Source organism: Podarcis melisellensis, assembly GCF_964234715.1.
Source record: "Podarcis melisellensis genome assembly, chromosome: 17".
Classification (NCBI taxonomy): domain Eukaryota; kingdom Metazoa; phylum Chordata; class Lepidosauria; order Squamata; family Lacertidae; genus Podarcis; species Podarcis melisellensis.
Window position 1 is genome coordinate 20,351,616 of NC_138534.1, and position 18,197 is coordinate 20,369,812.

General features: G+C 39.4%; 1 protein-coding gene across 2 annotated transcripts in view; it reads left to right on the plus strand.

Annotated features, from left to right (window-relative positions):
- Positions 1-18,197, plus strand: part of KDM4C (lysine demethylase 4C) — a gene marked incomplete at its 5' end in the record, with an annotated part of 186,131 nt that overhangs the window by 78,229 nt on the left and 89,705 nt on the right. For both annotated transcript variants that reach the window (XM_081894004.1, XM_081894002.1), the window contains 4 exons: positions 7,635-7,825; positions 13,338-13,576; positions 14,851-15,161; positions 17,981-18,092. In XM_081894004.1, the coding sequence (XP_081750130.1) occupies positions 7,635-7,825; positions 13,338-13,576; positions 14,851-15,161; positions 17,981-18,092 (853 nt within the window). The remainder of the gene's footprint in view (positions 1-7,634; positions 7,826-13,337; positions 13,577-14,850; positions 15,162-17,980; positions 18,093-18,197) is intronic.

An 18,197-nucleotide genomic window follows, 5' to 3' on the forward strand; every position in this document is an offset into this window, starting at 1 on the left:
GGACCAGAGCATGGCAGGCACTCCTGTCTTCCACTGCCTGCCACAGTTTGGTCAAACTCATGCTGGTAGCTTCATCAATGTCTGTAGAAACATGCAAACATATTATATAAAAGAGTAGCACATGTATTTCACTCCCTGCTAGATGTTTGAATCCCAGAGATTGTTCCATAGTTCATCAGCAGGGCCGTCTTACCCATAGGTGCTAGGGGTGTGGGGCACCCGGCCAGGCTGAGAGTCCGGAGATTGGGAAGAGCCGACAGCCGCTGCCGAGTGGAGCAGAGCCCATCGGAGCGCCACAGCTCTTCTGCTGTGGGTGAGCGAGGTGCTGAGGCAGCCAGCTGGCTCCGTCCTCCTGCGTGCCTGGGATTGGCGGTCGGTCGAGAGGCCCGCCCAGCACACACTGCTCACACGAGCCTCGGGCTCAACTGTTGTTGCACTGGGCTCTGCTTGCGCGCCCGGCCCCACTCTGCTGCTGCCGCCACCTTGAGCTCCTCTTTTGTTGCTGAGGTGGCCGGCCAAGGTCAACAACTTTGGGGTCCCCCCTCCAAAAGGTTGATAACTCTGGGTAACCTGGGTGCGTGTGTGCGCACCGGGCAGATCTTTGCACCCCGGCGTCGCATATGCTTAAGACGGCCCTGTTCATCGGTATGAGTGGGAGCCAGATACCTATCCCAGTAAATCACCTGCACTCTTTAAACTCCCTTGCAACTTTAAGCTTCCTATTTAATGTGAGAAAACTATAAACACAAGTTCTCAGGATACATGTATTCTCTCTGTTGCTGTGGAGTGAGCATGTTCGCTTCCTAGTGTGTATCGAGACAAAGGATTTTTCAAGGAAAAGGCCAAATGAAGTCAGTCCAGTTTTTAAGCGCAAGTTGTAACCAAGAATAAAAGTGTTTCTTCAAGGGGGGGGGGAGAACCTTCCTCATACATAGGAAGCTTATCAATCTGTAGAATCTACTTGGGGGGGGCAAATAATGGTGCTGTGTGTAGTGCTACGAGTCACTGTTCTAGTCAGCTAGGCTGTTTTCCAGGATATTTTGTGCTTTCTATTTTCTCTCCCACTCCGTTTTCCATTCCCCACTCCCCATACCAGTCATCTAGGTTTCTGTGGCCACCGAGCATGGTGAGTCCTCCCTGGCTATTTTTGGGATTGCCCCCTTTAGATGTCTGCTAAAGATTTGTGTGTGTACTACAGCTGATAGCACACACACACACGGTTATGTGTGGATGGTGCTGTTTTTTCTACATAAACTACAGTACTTGAATCTGAACTTCAGAAAAGGAGGGAATGTTTCCTCTCTTTTCCATTTAGAACTATAGAATTTGAATTCTCAGGTTTTTATTATTATTGGAAGCTGTTGTATTCTAGTTCTGCTACTTAATAAAGCTGACCCCCCCTTCAATATTAAATTATCACCAGATTTTGTTACCTGTGAATACCAATGGAAGCCTAAAGGGGAAGTTAATGGTTGTGATTCTAGATCAATGATTCCATACAGAGTTGTTTTTCAGACAGTTTAGCTATCTATCTGTCCAGCTATCTATCATCTATCATTAAATACAATATTTCATATTTCTAAGCTGAAATGCTATTTATTTAATCAACCACTTGTGGCCTGATTTGGGCACATTTTGACTTCAATAAAAGCTGAAATTGACACGCAGTGCAGATCTTTCTACAATTGTTTTTACAAAATCACTTCATTTTGGTGAACAGTTGTCATAAATCTTTCAAATTTTATCCACCTGGGAAGTGGTGATGAGAGTACAGTAGTGGAAACTCTTGTTAACATGTTTAAGCAGAGAATCCTGCTGCCATCTCATTTTGCAATGTGTCACTTTAAACACTTTCACCATCCATCCTTTACCCTAATGAAGCATTCATTCTCTGACTGTAGGTCCTCACTCCAAATGGTGCATCTATAGACAAGAGGCAGGTATTGGCAAACTTGGGGCAACCAAAGACTTGCAAAAATACAAAATAACTTTAGGGTCTGGGATGGGGGGGGGGAAAGGAACCAAAACACACAATGAGGACTGAACATGTTCAGTGGGCACAAAATGCTGTGGGGAACCAAAAACTGTGAGGTAAGTCATGGAGTAGTCTGAGAAAGGGCAGGGCTGGCTGGCTGGAACCCTGAACAGGAGTTGAGTCATTTGGAAAAGAAGACCAGGGAGATGGGGAATGGCTGGTTGGTTGACTGGCTGGTCAAAAGAGGCAACTGAAGAGGAAGGCACACAGCAGCCCCAGAGGTTTCAATGATCAGATATTAACAGAGGTTCACTCACAAGCCAAGGACTGTGGAGGCAGTAAGGAGGATGTTGGATGGGCATTTATATTTCCTTGTTTTTCCCCTCTGTTGTCCTTTGCACCTTTTCTTGACTTATCTTTCCCCTTCTTAGAGAGACAAGCAGAAAAGTATGGGGGAAGAAAGGCTTGTTTCCAGTGCCGGTCACGTTAGTCTCATGTTTGTCATGACTATTAATTTCAGTGGGTCTACTCTAAGTAAGACTAGCATTGGCTACAGCCAATATCTACTGTGATTCAACTAAGCTGCTTTGTGCAGAGAACAAGGACCACTCATGCAATGGGATTTCCCCACTCCATGTCCAGCACCCCCTGTACCCTCTAAATCTGTTTGGGAGGGTTAGGGAAAACTCCAGTACAGGCTGAGAGACATGCAGTGGGAAGAAAACAAAGAAAGTCTCTGCTGCTTGAACAGAGTTCATTCCATGCATCCATAACCACGCTGAATTCTACCCCAAGATACAATGCGAGTACTGTAGAGAGAACCATCTTATTGGTTGCATAAGTCATTTCCTGGTTCACACTGAGAAGCTAGTTTTAAATTGTCCCTAGGATATTAGGTTTTCCCCCCACCCTGAGTTTAAAATTTGGGAGGAAAAAACCCTGGAAATAAGTGGGAAGCCTAGCATTTTTATTTATTTTTGTGTGTGACTCGTGAACATAGTGTACTTTTCAAGGCTTTTTACCAAGAGAACACTTGTTTTATTGAAGCCTGAACAAATGATAGCTGATATCAAAGGTTTTTGCGGCACTGCCTACAAGTTGCTGGAAGGTCAGTGTAAAAATATATCACTCTGATTCTGCTAGGGAAGAATGGCTATTGTTGCAACGTGCTCTAAAATCCTTTTCACATCTAAGTGGTGCCTGACAAATGTTTGTTCTGTAGGTTATATGGGAAGTGTAATCATTTCCGTTACTGCCCCTGTAACAAGCTTTATCAGGGTGTATCTTGTTTTTGCTTTAATTCTGAAAACTAGTGACTCTAAGTGAAAGAAGTCTTTAACAGTTCGGCCCTGCAGGTTTAGCAATTATTGAATGCCATTTCTGAATCCGACCTAGTAATCTATGGTAGTGAAACCTTGGATTCATTAGTTAATTGGGAAGAACATATCTAAGAACTCTTTTAGTTGCCTGTTGTTTTTAAATTACTATTATTTATAAGATTTTATTAATCCATCACAATAAAAAACCCAATATAATCTAAACCAAAACCAAACCAAACCAAAACGAAACAAAAAAGCATACTAATTCCATTTTCACAAGTAAATCTTAACTTGATCCACACAGAGAAAGCTGAACCCTCCCAGCTCTCACCCAGGAGCTTCCCTTTCTTCTCCCAACTTCCCATCCTGAAAGATCTTCCTTTCCCTGCCTCTCAAACAGGGTCCTTCATCAGCTATCCATCAGCACTGATCTGCCCACTGCAACTCAAAGAAAAGGCAAACAGCTTTTGCAGGGAACACACTGGCGAAGCAGTACTCAGCAGGGCTTCCTTCTCCCCCTGCCCTCTTCCAGACTTCATGTATAATTAGCGTTTAGAACCCTAATTAGATGTTAGAGCCAGTCCACGATTTGATTCAAGGCCTGGACTGGGGTGGCATGCACAGGCATATCAATTGCACCTCTAGTATCTATGGTCTGACCTTGTCAATTACATATGCGTTCTACTTGTAGGATGAGTTCACAGTACTTTCTCACATGACTGATAGGCCTGGCCTCATCTGGATTTCACTCTGCTTCAATAGATCAATGATCTATGAAACATCAATATGTCCCCATCAATATGCCTTATTCCCATACAACCACCCTCAAAATTTGAATAACTCTGAATTTGACTGGGAACATACATCTATTAAAATTCCCCTTTGAATTGCTTATGGATGCAGCATATTTCATTTTTTGCATATTTGGAGTGGGGGGAATAAATGGAAAATGAAAAAGAAAAAGCTCTACAAAATGCCTCTGTTTTCATTGTCTGATGTGCAGCTTTTATATTTCCAGTCTCCAGTGAATAGAAGCTCAAATATGTATTTTTCAACAAGTGATGTTTTCAATTGGTGTATATGAAAATCTTTGAATAGTCTTAAAACATGGTGTTTGAAATAGGGATCACTGTCTTCTGAAAAACGATATATATATATATATATTTATTACATTTTCAGGCTTTACATTTTAAACTGCAACCCTTCTTAGTGTTCTACAATGTTGTCACATCAGAAAATATTCTTGTAAAAAAATATTGTGAATAGCTGTAATTTTTGGGGAAAGTTTATTTATTTTTTCTTTTTAAAGAATTGTTTCACATCTGAATGTTATTCCACGAGGGATGTATTTCATCAATAAATTAACAGTGGCTTATATATTAATCCCTTCTCAAACTGCAGGAAGATGTGAAGTCTCACAGCAAATGCTGTAATCTCATAAGCTATCTTTTATGCAATTGTTTTTCATGCTTGACGTTCATTGTACCTTGAATTTAGAGAGAATTTGATTGCATGGGGGGAGAATTCAATGCAATTCTTCCTTTGTGAACCCCCATCACTGATGTCAATAGGAGACAAAATGAGTGTGCTGGTCTAATAGCAATGAGTATCATCTTTCTTTAAAACGAATGAGAGTGCTTAACCTGGTCAGGTAAAAAGAGGTATAAAAATAATATGATTAGTTCTGAAATATATCAATTTAATCATATAGCAGCAATTACTACAATGACTCTTCAATCCATCATTTGATTCTAATTGATGGTTGTTATGACATTTGAAGTTTTCTTTCTGATGTAAGCAAGCATAATGCATAAGTCTGAAGCAGGAATTAGATGTATTGTGATGGAGAAGTATTCTCATTGAGAAAATACATTGTTTAATACATTAGATACATACATAACTGGGAGTAAGTTCCAAGTTAGCAGGATTTGCTTTTGAGTAAACATAAGAGGATAGAACTGAAAGCTTACTTTTAAAAAGAGCAAGGAAAGAGATACCTTTTAAATAACTTGTTGCAGAAGTGGAAATGCTAGTGAAAACTGTTCTTATTTGCAGAGTATATTTTAACTCTGAAACTTGCTTACTTAATTTGTATACATACCTATACTCTCAGGTCTCAGGGTGGTTACAACATGAAATCACAGTATAAAATCACAAAATTTATAATAAAACAAAAAAGGGGCCCATTCCCGTGTTGCCACCTTCCAGACCTCTCATGGAAGAGGCCCACAAAGAACTACCTCAGAAGATGATCTCAGGGTCAGGTTAGGTTCATATAGAAAGAGGCAGCCTTAGAGGTATTGCAGTCCTGAGTTGTTTAAGGCTTTATAAGTCAAAACCAACACTTTGAATTGGGCCTGGAAACAAACCAGTAGCCAGTGCAGTTGGACCAGGATTGGTGTAATATGCTCAAACCCTGGTGAGCATCCTGGCCACTGAATTCTGCACTAGCTGAAGTTTCCAAACCGTTTTCAGAGACAACCCTACGTAGAATGCAATAATCTAACCTTGAGGTTACCAGAGCATAGAATGTAGGCTATCCCTGTCCAGATAAGGGCACAGCTGGGCCACCAACCAAAGCTGATAGAAGGCACTCAGTGCCACTGAGGCCACCCAAGTCTCAAGTGACAGCAAAGGATCCAGGAATCCTCCCAAACTACATACCAGTACCTTTAGAGGAAGTGTAACTCCATCAAGAGCAGGCAACCTCCCAGCCATCCAGTCTAAGGAACCACCAACTAACAGTGCCTCAGTTTCATCTGGATTGAGTTTGTTTGTTGGCTCTCATCCAGTCCATTCTCGAGGCAAGATACTGGTCCAGCATTTCCACTGCCTCACCTGCAGATGTAAAGGAGAAGTAGAGCTGAGTGTCACCAGCATATTGCTGACAACGTACACCAAACCTCCAGATTACCCCAGTGTTTTCATGTAGATGTTGAACAGTATAGGGGATGGGCTTGAACCCTGCAGAACCCCACATTGAAGGCTCTACAGGGCTGAAAAACACTCCCCAAGCAACACCCTCTGGGAACGACCATCTAAGTAGGATCGGAACCACTGCAAAGCAGTGCCACCCACCCCTAACTCTAGACAGCTGCTCCCGAAGGATACCATTGTCAATCGAAAGCTGCTGAGAGGTCAAGGAGAATTAACAGGGACACATTTTCCCTGTCTCTCTCCTGACAGCGGTCATGATACAGGACGACCAAAGCAGTTTCTGTGCCAAAACTGGGTCTAAACCCTGATTGAAATGGATCTAGAAATGTTAATAATATTTTGTCATTTTCAGTTAGCCTCTCTCTTTCTCTTAATTAGTTTTTCAAATACATTTTCCAAATACCACATAACATCATATCTTATACAATATTTTTAGGACTTCCATCAGCTACGCCTAATGATTTCATTCTTCATCACTTAGTCTTGCATTTCATTATTTTCACTATTACTTTTAAAAATCCATAACTAATAGTCCTTTTCATAAATTTTACCTGCAATATTTCTTATAGTCCTCCTTACAAAACTTATTGCAGTCCTACTAGTGTATTCAATTGATTACAGTTGATTTTCAAATAGTTTGCATATTTACTCCAATCTCTGATCCCGCCAGTTTCAAATTCTTCCTGTCATTTTATCTAATTCTGCATAGTCCATTAATTTCATCTGCCACTCTTCTTTCGTCGGTAATTCTTCTTGCTTCCATTTCTGTGCCGATAGCTTTCTCACTTTTTCGTGCTTATACTGCCATGAAAAATAGTTGAGATCCTTGAAAAATGTGCACCATGTGATCTCCTGCAGACAATTCAAACATGCATTATTTGGTAAAGGCAATCTCAAGGATGTCTTAGCCAGCACAGACCAAATCCCACAAAGTTTTCATATCATCTAACTTCAGTAGAGGCAGTTTGCTCCTTCAGCAGTAACTTACTGGGTAAAAGTCTCTGAATTACAATATTTATTTGAAATAGCCCTTTGTCTCTTCTGTAGAGGCTTCACGTAAGAGCAAAAAGTGAAGGACTACCGTCTTACAGTAGTCCATGTAGTTGTGGCATATAAATTGATCCCAAATTACAGCATAAATTCAACTGTAGTAACTTCAAGGCTAATTAGAATACTGACATTCTAACACATATGTTAACATGAGGGGACTATTTTCTATTGTTTATGCAGACTTGTTACTGTGGTGGTTCCATCGGTTATAAAGTTGCTGGAGTTCATCCATAAGAAAAAAATCCATGTACTACTACAATGACAATTTGGTGGATTTCTTTGATGGTTTCATTTTTGGATTGCCCTCTTTGCATATGAACTTCTTAAAAATATCTATTTTTTTTTCTTCCCAGTGTTCCTGCAGGAAAGACATGGTGACAATATCAATGGATATCTTTGTAAGGAAGTTTCAGCCAGACAGATACCATCTGTGGAAACAAGGGAAGGATTTATACACCATTGATCATACAAAGCCCACCCCTGAAATGACACCTGAGGTAAAGGCCTGGTTGCAGAGAAGAAGGAAAACAAAGAGATCTTCCAGGTGGTAATGAATGTTTTGCACTCCATATAGTTGAAGTTTAAATATGATATAATTTCTGTTCTTTTTCAGTGCTTCTCTCCCCCTCTCTTCCACTTCTCTCTGCCATTTCCTTTTAAGTTGTTCATTTATTTTAGTCACAGTTAATTTGTGTCTCCTTAAAACCTAGCAGTGAGCTTGAGGGCAAAAGAGTCATATTTCACAATGATAATACTCATTGAAGAAATATATTCATTTTTAAAAGTTTAATGAGAATGCATTACTGAAATTTATATATGTGGAGCTCTGAGCATTAATATAGTATTTGTTCTGTATGAAAATATGCATATATTTTTTTGCTGAATCCCAGTCCAGAAAAGCATTATTGAGGAGAACTGAGTGAAACACACTCGTTTAGATATTGCAATGAAAATTTCCAAACAAAATCTTTGCTTATTTATGTATCCTCGAGTTTGCTGGAGCCTCTGGTAAGAGTCCTAACCAGAGGCAGATACATAGTTGGCAGAATGATCAAAAGGTATTGCCAATACCTGGTTATTTGTGCTACAGCTCAATAGTGGATTTGAATTTTCTTATTGGCAGTTTCCCCCCCAAATATTCTTCTTGTAATTTTGCATTGCGTCCCATGACGTGTTCTTCTGTCAAATCAGAGTCTCCTAACCTTATAATATAAAAATGCTTTGTATGATATGTCTCTCTTAGAACTTTTTTTCACATTGCATTAGTTCTATTTCTCTCTCTCTCTCTCTCTCTCTCTCTCTCTCTCACACACACACACACACACACACTTAATGGTCTTGATACAAAGTAATCTGGACATTATCTGTTACCATTCCTGACCTTTGCCATTCTGATTCTGATTCACCCCCCAAAAACCAGCCACCGTAAGAATGTTATATTTTTAACAAATGTGCACTGTTTAATCATCAACCCACATATAGTCTTACATTTACATGTTGAGAATCTGTGGGCTTTAATGTGTGTGTCATATAATTGTACAATGATGCTCTTGTATTGCTGCAGAGAACTGGCAACTTTATTATACAACTGCCATTTGCACTTGGCAGAGAAATTATTTCCTTGTCAGTACAACCCTTATTTATCTGGATAGCCAATTTAAAAGTTAAAATTAAAAGTGGAGACATTATAGTAATTATGTTGAAAGTTTTATCAGATGAGTGCATGTGCTGAATTTATTCACTGTGCTAAGCTTGTGGATGCATTTCTGTGCTATTTAATTAGTAGACTTGGCACAAGTGCAAACACAGCAGGAGATGCACGTCCCCCAAATGAAGATAAAATGTTTGTTCAGTTTCACCTCTGCTGTAATATGTCAAGGAAAAAAAATATGATAATTCTGATTCTGGGAATAATATGCCTTCCAAATAGGGTCCCATAAGTATAGGAACAGCAACTTGAGGAAAATAGTGAGGTGATAATGTTTGTGTTCTGGGCGACAGGTTGTGCCAGGGCTGCCGTGGTACCGACACAGAAATCACAGCAGGAAATCACAATTTAAAAAATATATTTGTATGTGCTACTACCAGATAGATGGTTGGCACAGCCAGATCACAAAGCAGCTGGTACTGAGAATAGAGGTACTTGACATCTCATGTGTGCACAAGTCCTAGCATCTCACTGACACAGCAATCGCCTGCACACTCAGCAGTCCCGCAAGGTGTGAGAAAAGCTTACGTTGCTCCATTCTTTTTTTTTTTTAATTTTTTAAATTTTTATTTTTATTACAAACATACAAAATACAACATACAAAGAAAAAGAAAAGATTACCTAACAAAAAATAAGAAAGACACACGATAAGAAAAAAGAAAACAGTAAAAAAGAAATTATATACAAATACACGTAGTGAGAAAAAAAAAAAAGAGATTTCCAATCATACCCTTGCAAAACAATTAACTTCCATTTACCTCAGCTTTGGATTAAATATTCCGTACAATTCTTCTGCAGTTATTTACAATTTGTCTTTACATGTCATAGGAGTTAAACATCGTCTACTGTTAAATTATTAATTCCAAGATTATTCTCAAGATATCTTACATATTTAGTCCAATCCTCTTTCTTTTTAACGGAGTTATCCCGCCTAATATATTGTGTAAGTCTCGCCAATCCCAAGTATTGAAAGAGTTTCACCTGCCACTCTCCCGTTGTGGGAACTTCAGAGGATTTCCATTTTTTTGCTATTAGTATCCTCGCTGCAGCAGTGGCGTATTGGAAAAACGTCTGGTCCGTCTTTTTTATTTCCTCCCCAATCATCCCTAAGAGGAAGGCTTCGGGTTTCTTGGGGAAGTTATACTTCAGGATTTTTTTTAGTTCTTCGTAGATTTGTCCCCAGAAACCCTTCACCTCCTCACAGGTCCACCAAATATGGAAAAAGGTCCCTACTCTGTTTTTACACCTCCAGCAAGTATTATCTGCTGTTCTATACATCCTCCCTATTCTTGCCGGAGTCAGGTACCAACGGTGCACCATCTTATCTAGGTTCTCACGTAAGGCAGCACACGCTGTAAATCTCATGCCTTTCTTCCAGAGAGTTTGCCATTTGTTATATCCTATCTCGTATCCTAGGTCTTTATTCCATTTAATCATAACCTCTTTAACCACCTCCTCCTTATTTTCGCGTTCCAGTAGTTGCCTGTACATTTTGGAGAGTAGTTTATTGTTACTCTCTAGTATCTCCACTTGAAATCTAGATTTATTATTACCCATACCTATTCTCTTATGTTCACTCCATAATGCATTAATTTGGTGCAGGTGGAACCAGTCCTTAATTTTTTCTTTCAGCTCTTCAAGCGGTCTTAACTTCCACCCTTCTTCTGATTTTATTAAAAGGTCCTCATACGTCCACCTTTCTCCTGTCATATTTAATTTCTTTATTTTGATAATATCCACGGGTGAAAGCCACCAGGGGGTGCTTTGTTCAATCAGTTTTTTCTTCTTATTCCAAACCTCTAAAAGAGAACCTCTGACTATATGATTATAGAAGTCTCTATGCACTTTATCCTTCTCCTGCCAAAGGTAGGCATGCCACCCGAATCTTAAATCAAACCCTTCAAGGTCTAATAAATCTGTGTCTTTCAAAGTGGCCCAATCTTTTATCCAAAGAAGGCATGCCGCCTCATAATACAGCCTTAAATTTGGTACACCAAAACCGCCTCTCTCCCTGGAGTCCATCAGGTATTTAAGTTTCACCCTGGGTTTTTTCTCCTGCCAAATATATTTGGTCAGAGTCCTTTGCCAAATCTTAAAGCAGGCGGGGCCTTTTATAACTGGTAAATTCTGGAATAGGAATAACAACCTCGGGAGAATACACATCTTAATCGATGCCATTCTCCCGGTCCATGATAAGTTGAGTCTACGCCAGGTATCCATGTCTTTCTTAATTTCTTTCCACATCTTATTGTAATTGTCCTCTACCAAATTTATATTCTTTGGGGATAACCAAATTCCCAAATATTTCACTTTATTTACTACTTTGATATCCACCTTTTGTTCCAACTGTCGTTTCTCCTGTTCTGTCAAATTCTTTGTTAATATTTTGGTTTTTTTCCTATTTAACTTAAATCCAGACAGTTTACCAAACTCTTCCAGAAGTTCCACCGCTCTGCTCGTGCTCTCGACTGGGTTTTCTAGAAATAGGACCAAATCGTCAGCATAGGCCTTAAGTTTGTATTCTTTCTCTCCAATTCTTAAACCCCTGATATCCGGGGTCGCTCTTATTTTATTTGCTACTGTTTCTAACACCATGATGAACAGCAAGGGTGACAAAGGGCAGCCCTGTCTTGTGCCTTTCATAATTGAAAAGCGTTTAGTCAAATTATTATCAATAATCAACCTAGCTTGTTGTTCTGTATATATCGCCTTTATGCCCTTCAAATAAGGGCCCCCTATGCCCACCTTTTCAAGGTTTTGTAGCAAGAATTCCCAAGAGACACTATCAAATGCTTTTTCTGCATCTATAAAAATAAGAGCCGCTGGTATGTCTGGCCTTGCCTCTAAGTACTCAATAATATCTAAAGCATATCGGACGTTATCTCTCAACTGCCTCCCGGGGAGGAATCCCGCTTGATCTCTATGTATATATCTATTTAGGAGCTTTTTAAGCCTACTTGCCATGATATCTGTGAAGATCTTATAATCACAGTTTAAAAGTGAAATTGGCCTGTAGTTTTTTAAATCTGCCTTTTCATTTTCACTCTTAGGGATAAGCGTAATATACGCCTCCTTCCAAGAACTGGGGATTCTCCCCTCGCTGAAGATATTATTTATTACCTCCGTTAGTGCCGGCGCTAACAAATCTATCAATTTTTTATAGTATTTTGCGGGCAGACCATCCGGTCCAGGGGACTTTCCATTCTTCATCTTACTAATAGCATCCCTGACCCCCTTTACTGACACCTCTTTGTTTAGTTGTGTACAATCCTCTTCTGTGAAAAATTTTCTTTCTTCTTGATCTAGATAGTTCTCTATTTCTATACTGCCTTCTTCTCCTTTTTCGTACAGCTTTTCAAAAAACGCAACAAACCTATTTTCAATTTCATCTGGGTCTTCTATCACTCTCTCATCCACAATTAGTTTGTTAATCGTATTTTGTTTCTTTCTTTTCCTAAGCTGCTCCATTCTTAACAGCTTGGTGGGTGGGCATGCCAACCTGTTGCTCCTGTGCAGTTTGAAACTCCTTGTCTAAATATTGGAGTCTGTGAGCTTGACCTGCTACTCTCACTTTTCCTGTCACATAGGCTGAGCATAAAAGGTGCTGTGCTCATTGCCTGTTGCTGAGCTTGTATCTCCACTGTGCCTTACTTTCAAGGAAGAACCTTGTTGTCATGGTCTGAGCAGGGCACATGATGTTTAAATTTTGATATTTAGGTATTAAATACAGGGCGATTCATAATAATGAAGTATACCATTTCCATTGGTATACTTCGTTATGAATCACCCTGTATTATTTCCAGAAACATTGCTACCCATGGTAATAGAAACTTTCAGAATTCAGATTCTGGTAGCTATTGCTAAAGCTGCATTTGCAACTGGTTTAAATTGCTGATTTATTTTTTTATTTTTGTAAATGAGATTACAGAAGAATAATCAATCAAAATGTCTTATAGATTTTGGGATTTGAGCATCATTGTCAAAGTTTAATGTATCTGGGAGATTGCTGTAATTAACTTAAGTTAGTCTTTGTCATGTTCTACAGAATGCTTCACCAAGTAACTGGTTTTAGAACTAGCTTCAGCATTACCTGAGATTATTTCATTTAATAAGTAACTTTAAAGAGCTATAACAACATTAACAACTGATTTAAATTAACCTGTTAATCTATTGCTTAATAAATTGTAAATATTACCCTTACACACAGATATGAAAAATTGTCAGGGTGGGGTTTTGCTTAGTCTTTTTTGTATTCCTAAAAGCAGGTGAAAGGGATATTTATATTGGTAAATGTTTTATCTTATCCCAGCCAGACGTTCTGTTTTGACAGCAATATCTCTTATAACAGCTCCCAGCACAACCGATCACGATCAAAAAAGCTGAAAACTCCAGAGGACAAGAAGGTATCAACCATAGTGGTTGGTTCAGAAATCACCGTTGTTGGAGCAGCTCCAGAGAGCTTCAAGGTCAAAGAAGAGCCACCAGAAAAAGTAAAGGCAATAAACACAGGAGTGCCTTCTGGGGAAGAACAAGATGCAAGCAGGATGCAGATGGATCACAATTTATTGGATAACAAAAAGGTCTCAGGTGAGACGAATGGTGTTTATTTCCCATAGAATTCTAGGCAGTTGAGATTGTGATCCCATAAATCTGCAGGTGAGAAGCCGTACGTTGCTTTGCTCTGTGTTGCAAAATGACACATCTTAGTCTGCACAGTGCTTCTTTCACAGCCATGGACATTTAGAGCATCTTGAATTGCAAAACAGATTGGGGCAGGACTAGCTGTCTCCTAATATTTCCCCATAGCATAGCTGCAGCATTACTCCAGGACAGGTGTAATGGTGAAGGCACAACTGTTGGCAAGCTCCTTTCCTAAGCATGTATCTATTTGCTTTTGGATTTAGATTTTTATCTTCTGTTTTCCTAAAGGCTCAGGGTGTGTAACAGTGTACTAAACAAATAATGAAGTACTGAAACATAAAGCACCTTTAGAAATAAGTCAGCCTCTAAAGAGCCATCAAAAGAAATAGCTACAGATATCACACTAGTCATTCTTTCACAGCTAAGGCCCCCTCAACACCACCTTACCCCATACAAGTTTTACACCTGTACTGAAGCATGTAGCCCTCACAGTGATTTCTACAAGCGGCAGGCTCCTCCCCCCTTATAATAGGATATTACTACTATTCCAGCAATGTTCCACTCTTGCTCTTTCCATAACAGTGATTTAGGGCTGGATTGTTGCACCAAACGAAGAATGATCACAACAGAGTCTAGTGGCATCCTAAATAAGATAGCTGTTATTTTTGCTGCAGGAGAATAACATGGCTATGCACCTGGATTTTTAGCCAAGAATAATTATCTGATTTTTAATCTAAAGGGCAATAGCATAATTTTTTTCCATTTAATGAGACAAGTTCCAGCTAATGTTAACATTTCTGTACAAAAATAGTTGACATGTACCGAGATAAACATAGCTGTGCAGAGATAGCACTCTTAACAAAACAAATAATAAGAATGATCTACTGTACAACATCCAGGCTGAAACTGATTGACTTGGTAGTTTGAGGATTTGAGTAGCCAATGACTACTGGCGCAAACACATGATTTCCATGTGTAGTATAGACATTTTTTGAAGTTATCAACGTTGATCTTACCAGCACAGATTTTTTTATTCTAATCTCCATCTCATTCATTAATCTTGATGAAAAGTGAGCCACATTTCCCCTGCTACTGCAAAAAATATGAGCAATTAACATGTTTAATTGTCTGCCAAGATTATTTTTTACATTGTGATCAAAATGCTGTTGTTGTTAAAACAAACAAACTGTATTGCCTTCATGCTGAAATTTTGTCCCTAGGTCATAACTCTCCTCATAGCCATGGTCCTCTAATCAAAAACACACACTCTGAAGTGGAAGAGAAAGGAGACTCTGGCTCTGTGTATTTTTGTTCTGAGGAATCGGCACTGGGCTTACTTTCATCTGCTAGCTGTAACCGGGAAGACAATTTGAAAATTTCAACTACTTCAAGCCAGGCTCTTGAGTATGCTTCTTCCGAAGCTGAGAGCCTGGAGAAAGAAGAAACTAGCAGCTTGTCTACAGAAGAGGATGATATCAGCGATACTGAAAGCAGTGAAAATGGTTTGGAGCCTGGAGAAATATCACCACTGGTAAGAAAGGGTGTTATGGTTAAAACAATTTTGAGCATATTTGATAAATTCAGAATTGCTTGAAATGAGTCCTGGATTTCTCAAGTGTTTGGCACGGTATTAGAGTTCTGAGATCATTTCACTATTATCTATAAATATTTTATCCTCCGGCTTAACAGTTGTATGTGTAATGTGCTTTATACTTTCATCTCATTCCAGCTTTTCAACAAGCCTCTGTCTTGGATTATTTGTGGTTTTGGATACGACTGAGAGGAAAGTCTCATATTTTGCATGCTAATACAAGAAAAAACACTATTGACTATTCAATGAAATCTTCCCAGTGTTATGGTGGAGATCAGGGTTTCCCAAACTTGAGTTTTTAGCTGTTGTTGGACTACAACTCGCATCATCCCTAGCTAGCACGACCGGTGGTCAGAGTTGATGGGAACTGTAGTCCACAATAGTTAGAGACCCAAGTTTGGAAAACCCTGGTGTAGATAATAATACCTCCCCATACATTGTTGTGAGATCCCATATTATCTACAGCAAGTCATAGAAATGAAATTAGCTAATAATAATAATACTTAACATTTGACAGTTCATTTATTATAAATTATCTCAATGATCTTTGCCACAGCCCTGAAAGGTGGATCAGTTTTATAATCCCTGTACTGCAGTTATGTGGTATGCGTTAGGCTGAACGTGTAGTAGAATGCCCAAAAATCCACCTAGTGGTTGAGGTGAAATTTTGAACTGGTGCAACCCACTGCACTAAACAAAGTTGTTGTTCTTATCTTACCACATTTTATAAGACATCCCATTTTGATGGGTAGCAAATGTCCATGTGAATGAGACTCCAATGAGATAATAGCAGAGCTGTATTAACTAACTTGGAGGCTAGATCTGCTTCTGGCACCTGCAGAGAGCAGCCCTTTTTGAATTGCCAGATGTTCCTAAGAGAGTGGAAAAGACTCTTTAGAGCTAAGAATAAAACAGCACTTGCCCTTTTACTGACATAAATAGCAAACTCATCATTGTTTTACAGAATGAGATTTAGCAGTCCCAAAGCCAGTCCTTCAGTTTTAATATAAAGTGCTAATAAACATCTTCTCAGTGGTGAGATTCTGCATTACAGCTCATGTTTAATTCATTTGGTTGGGTACTTTTTAGCTATTCCTTAGTGGGGTTTCAAGTATTTTCCAATATGTTTGCATGCTGTGTCCATCTTGTAGTGGCACACAAACATTTTATTGGGTTGCTGCTGAAAAAGCTGTCTCTTAGCCTTTCTGCACAGCTACCTTGCTTTGTTTAATGAATCTGCCACGTTCTTTAATCATAAGAGCAGCTGTACTGCATTAGGCTAATGATCCTTCCAGGTCAGTGTCCTGTTTCCTTGAGTGGCCAGACCAGGCTGCCGAGGGCTCTGTATGACAGCTGCAGGGTACTAATTGAGCCTTCCATTTCCCACCAAGCACTGCCAGCCTCTTGAATTTCCAAGTTTTATGAGTAACCTTGTAGCTGGAATAGAATACTTGAATTGCTACCTAATATTCGTTGGTGTTCAACCAGCTTCTGTAGCATCCTTTCCCAACCTGGTTCTTTCCAGATGTTTTGGACTGTACCTACCAACATCCCTCATCAGTGGCCGTGCTATCTGGGGCTGATGGGAAATGAACAACTGGATGGCACCACCTTGAAGATAGCTTCTTTATATAGCGAACAGAGTTTGGATAGGCTTGCAAGATCTTAGTAAACTGAATGCTGGTGAAGACATTTGCGACAACCACTAAAGTCTCAGCACTTATTTAACCAAAGAACTGTAGCTTTGACCCTCAATAATGAGACTGTCATCTTGAAGATACAACTTCAGAGAAAAGCCCCCAAGTTGTATTCAGCCAGGCTCTACTCAGAGGAGAGCCATTAAAATCAACAGACTCATTAATTTTATAGGGTCTACTCTGACTAAAATTGGATACAACCCATTGCTTCTCTAACTTTTAATCTTGACAGAGTAGGCTGCTACTTCCTGGACGTAGTAGAGTGGAATTGCCTTGATCTCAGGCTGCTACTCCAACCCATTATGCGAGAGCAGTTGCAGAGGCCGGCATCTTCACGCAGATTTGTGGAAGCGTCTCTAGAAACTTAAAGCCAGAGTTTAGGAAACACTACGATAAATGGAGTTTTGTAGGTACAGGCATTTTTGTTCCCAATGAAGCTGAAGTCCCGGCTTCTTGAAAATGTCTAATTTCCAAGCTTTGGGGGAAGGTATACCCTCAGAGGAGAGGCTGCGAAGCTATCCCATGGGATTTGAATTATTTTTATCAAAGGGACATTCTTTTATTTTCCACTCCTTTTGTGATGGGAAAAACTTATATCTCAAAGGAAAAAAACCCATTAAATCTGAAATCCTGATTTTTCTATTGAGAAAACAAAATGTGGACATGCACTATCAACACTAATAGGCAAAAGGGGACTTTTAGTTTAAAAGCAACAATGCTGCTACCATTTCTACTTTTTTCCAACTACCTAGTTGCATTGACCTGCAAGCATTTATAGATATGTATTTTTTTGCCTGTTATCTTAACTACTGCCCCTTTAAAACACCATCTAAAATCTACCCAAAATGCTATAATACCAGCAAAAGCACATTTAAAGGACATGGGTTCCCCCAAAGAATCCTGGGACATGGGTTCCCCCCAAAAACCCATGTCCTTTAAATGTGCTTTAAATGTATAATGTGAATGTGACCTTTAGTTAATATATGTTTTCTTTCTTCCATCCCTTTAGGATATTTTTGATCTGCCTTAAATGAAAAAAAACATGTATGTTGTCTCTTTCAGGTAACTGAAGGAGAGAGAACAAAAACATCTAAAAGTTGGCGTCATCCGCTAAGTAAACCCCCCGCCAGATCTCCTATGACGCTGGTTAAACAGCAGGCAGTAAGCGATGAAGGTGAGCATGCTTTTAAAAATCCCCTCTAATAATATATCTTTCAGCCAATATAAATGCATCTGCATACACTTACTGTTGCACAGTACTGAAGACGAAAGGATATTT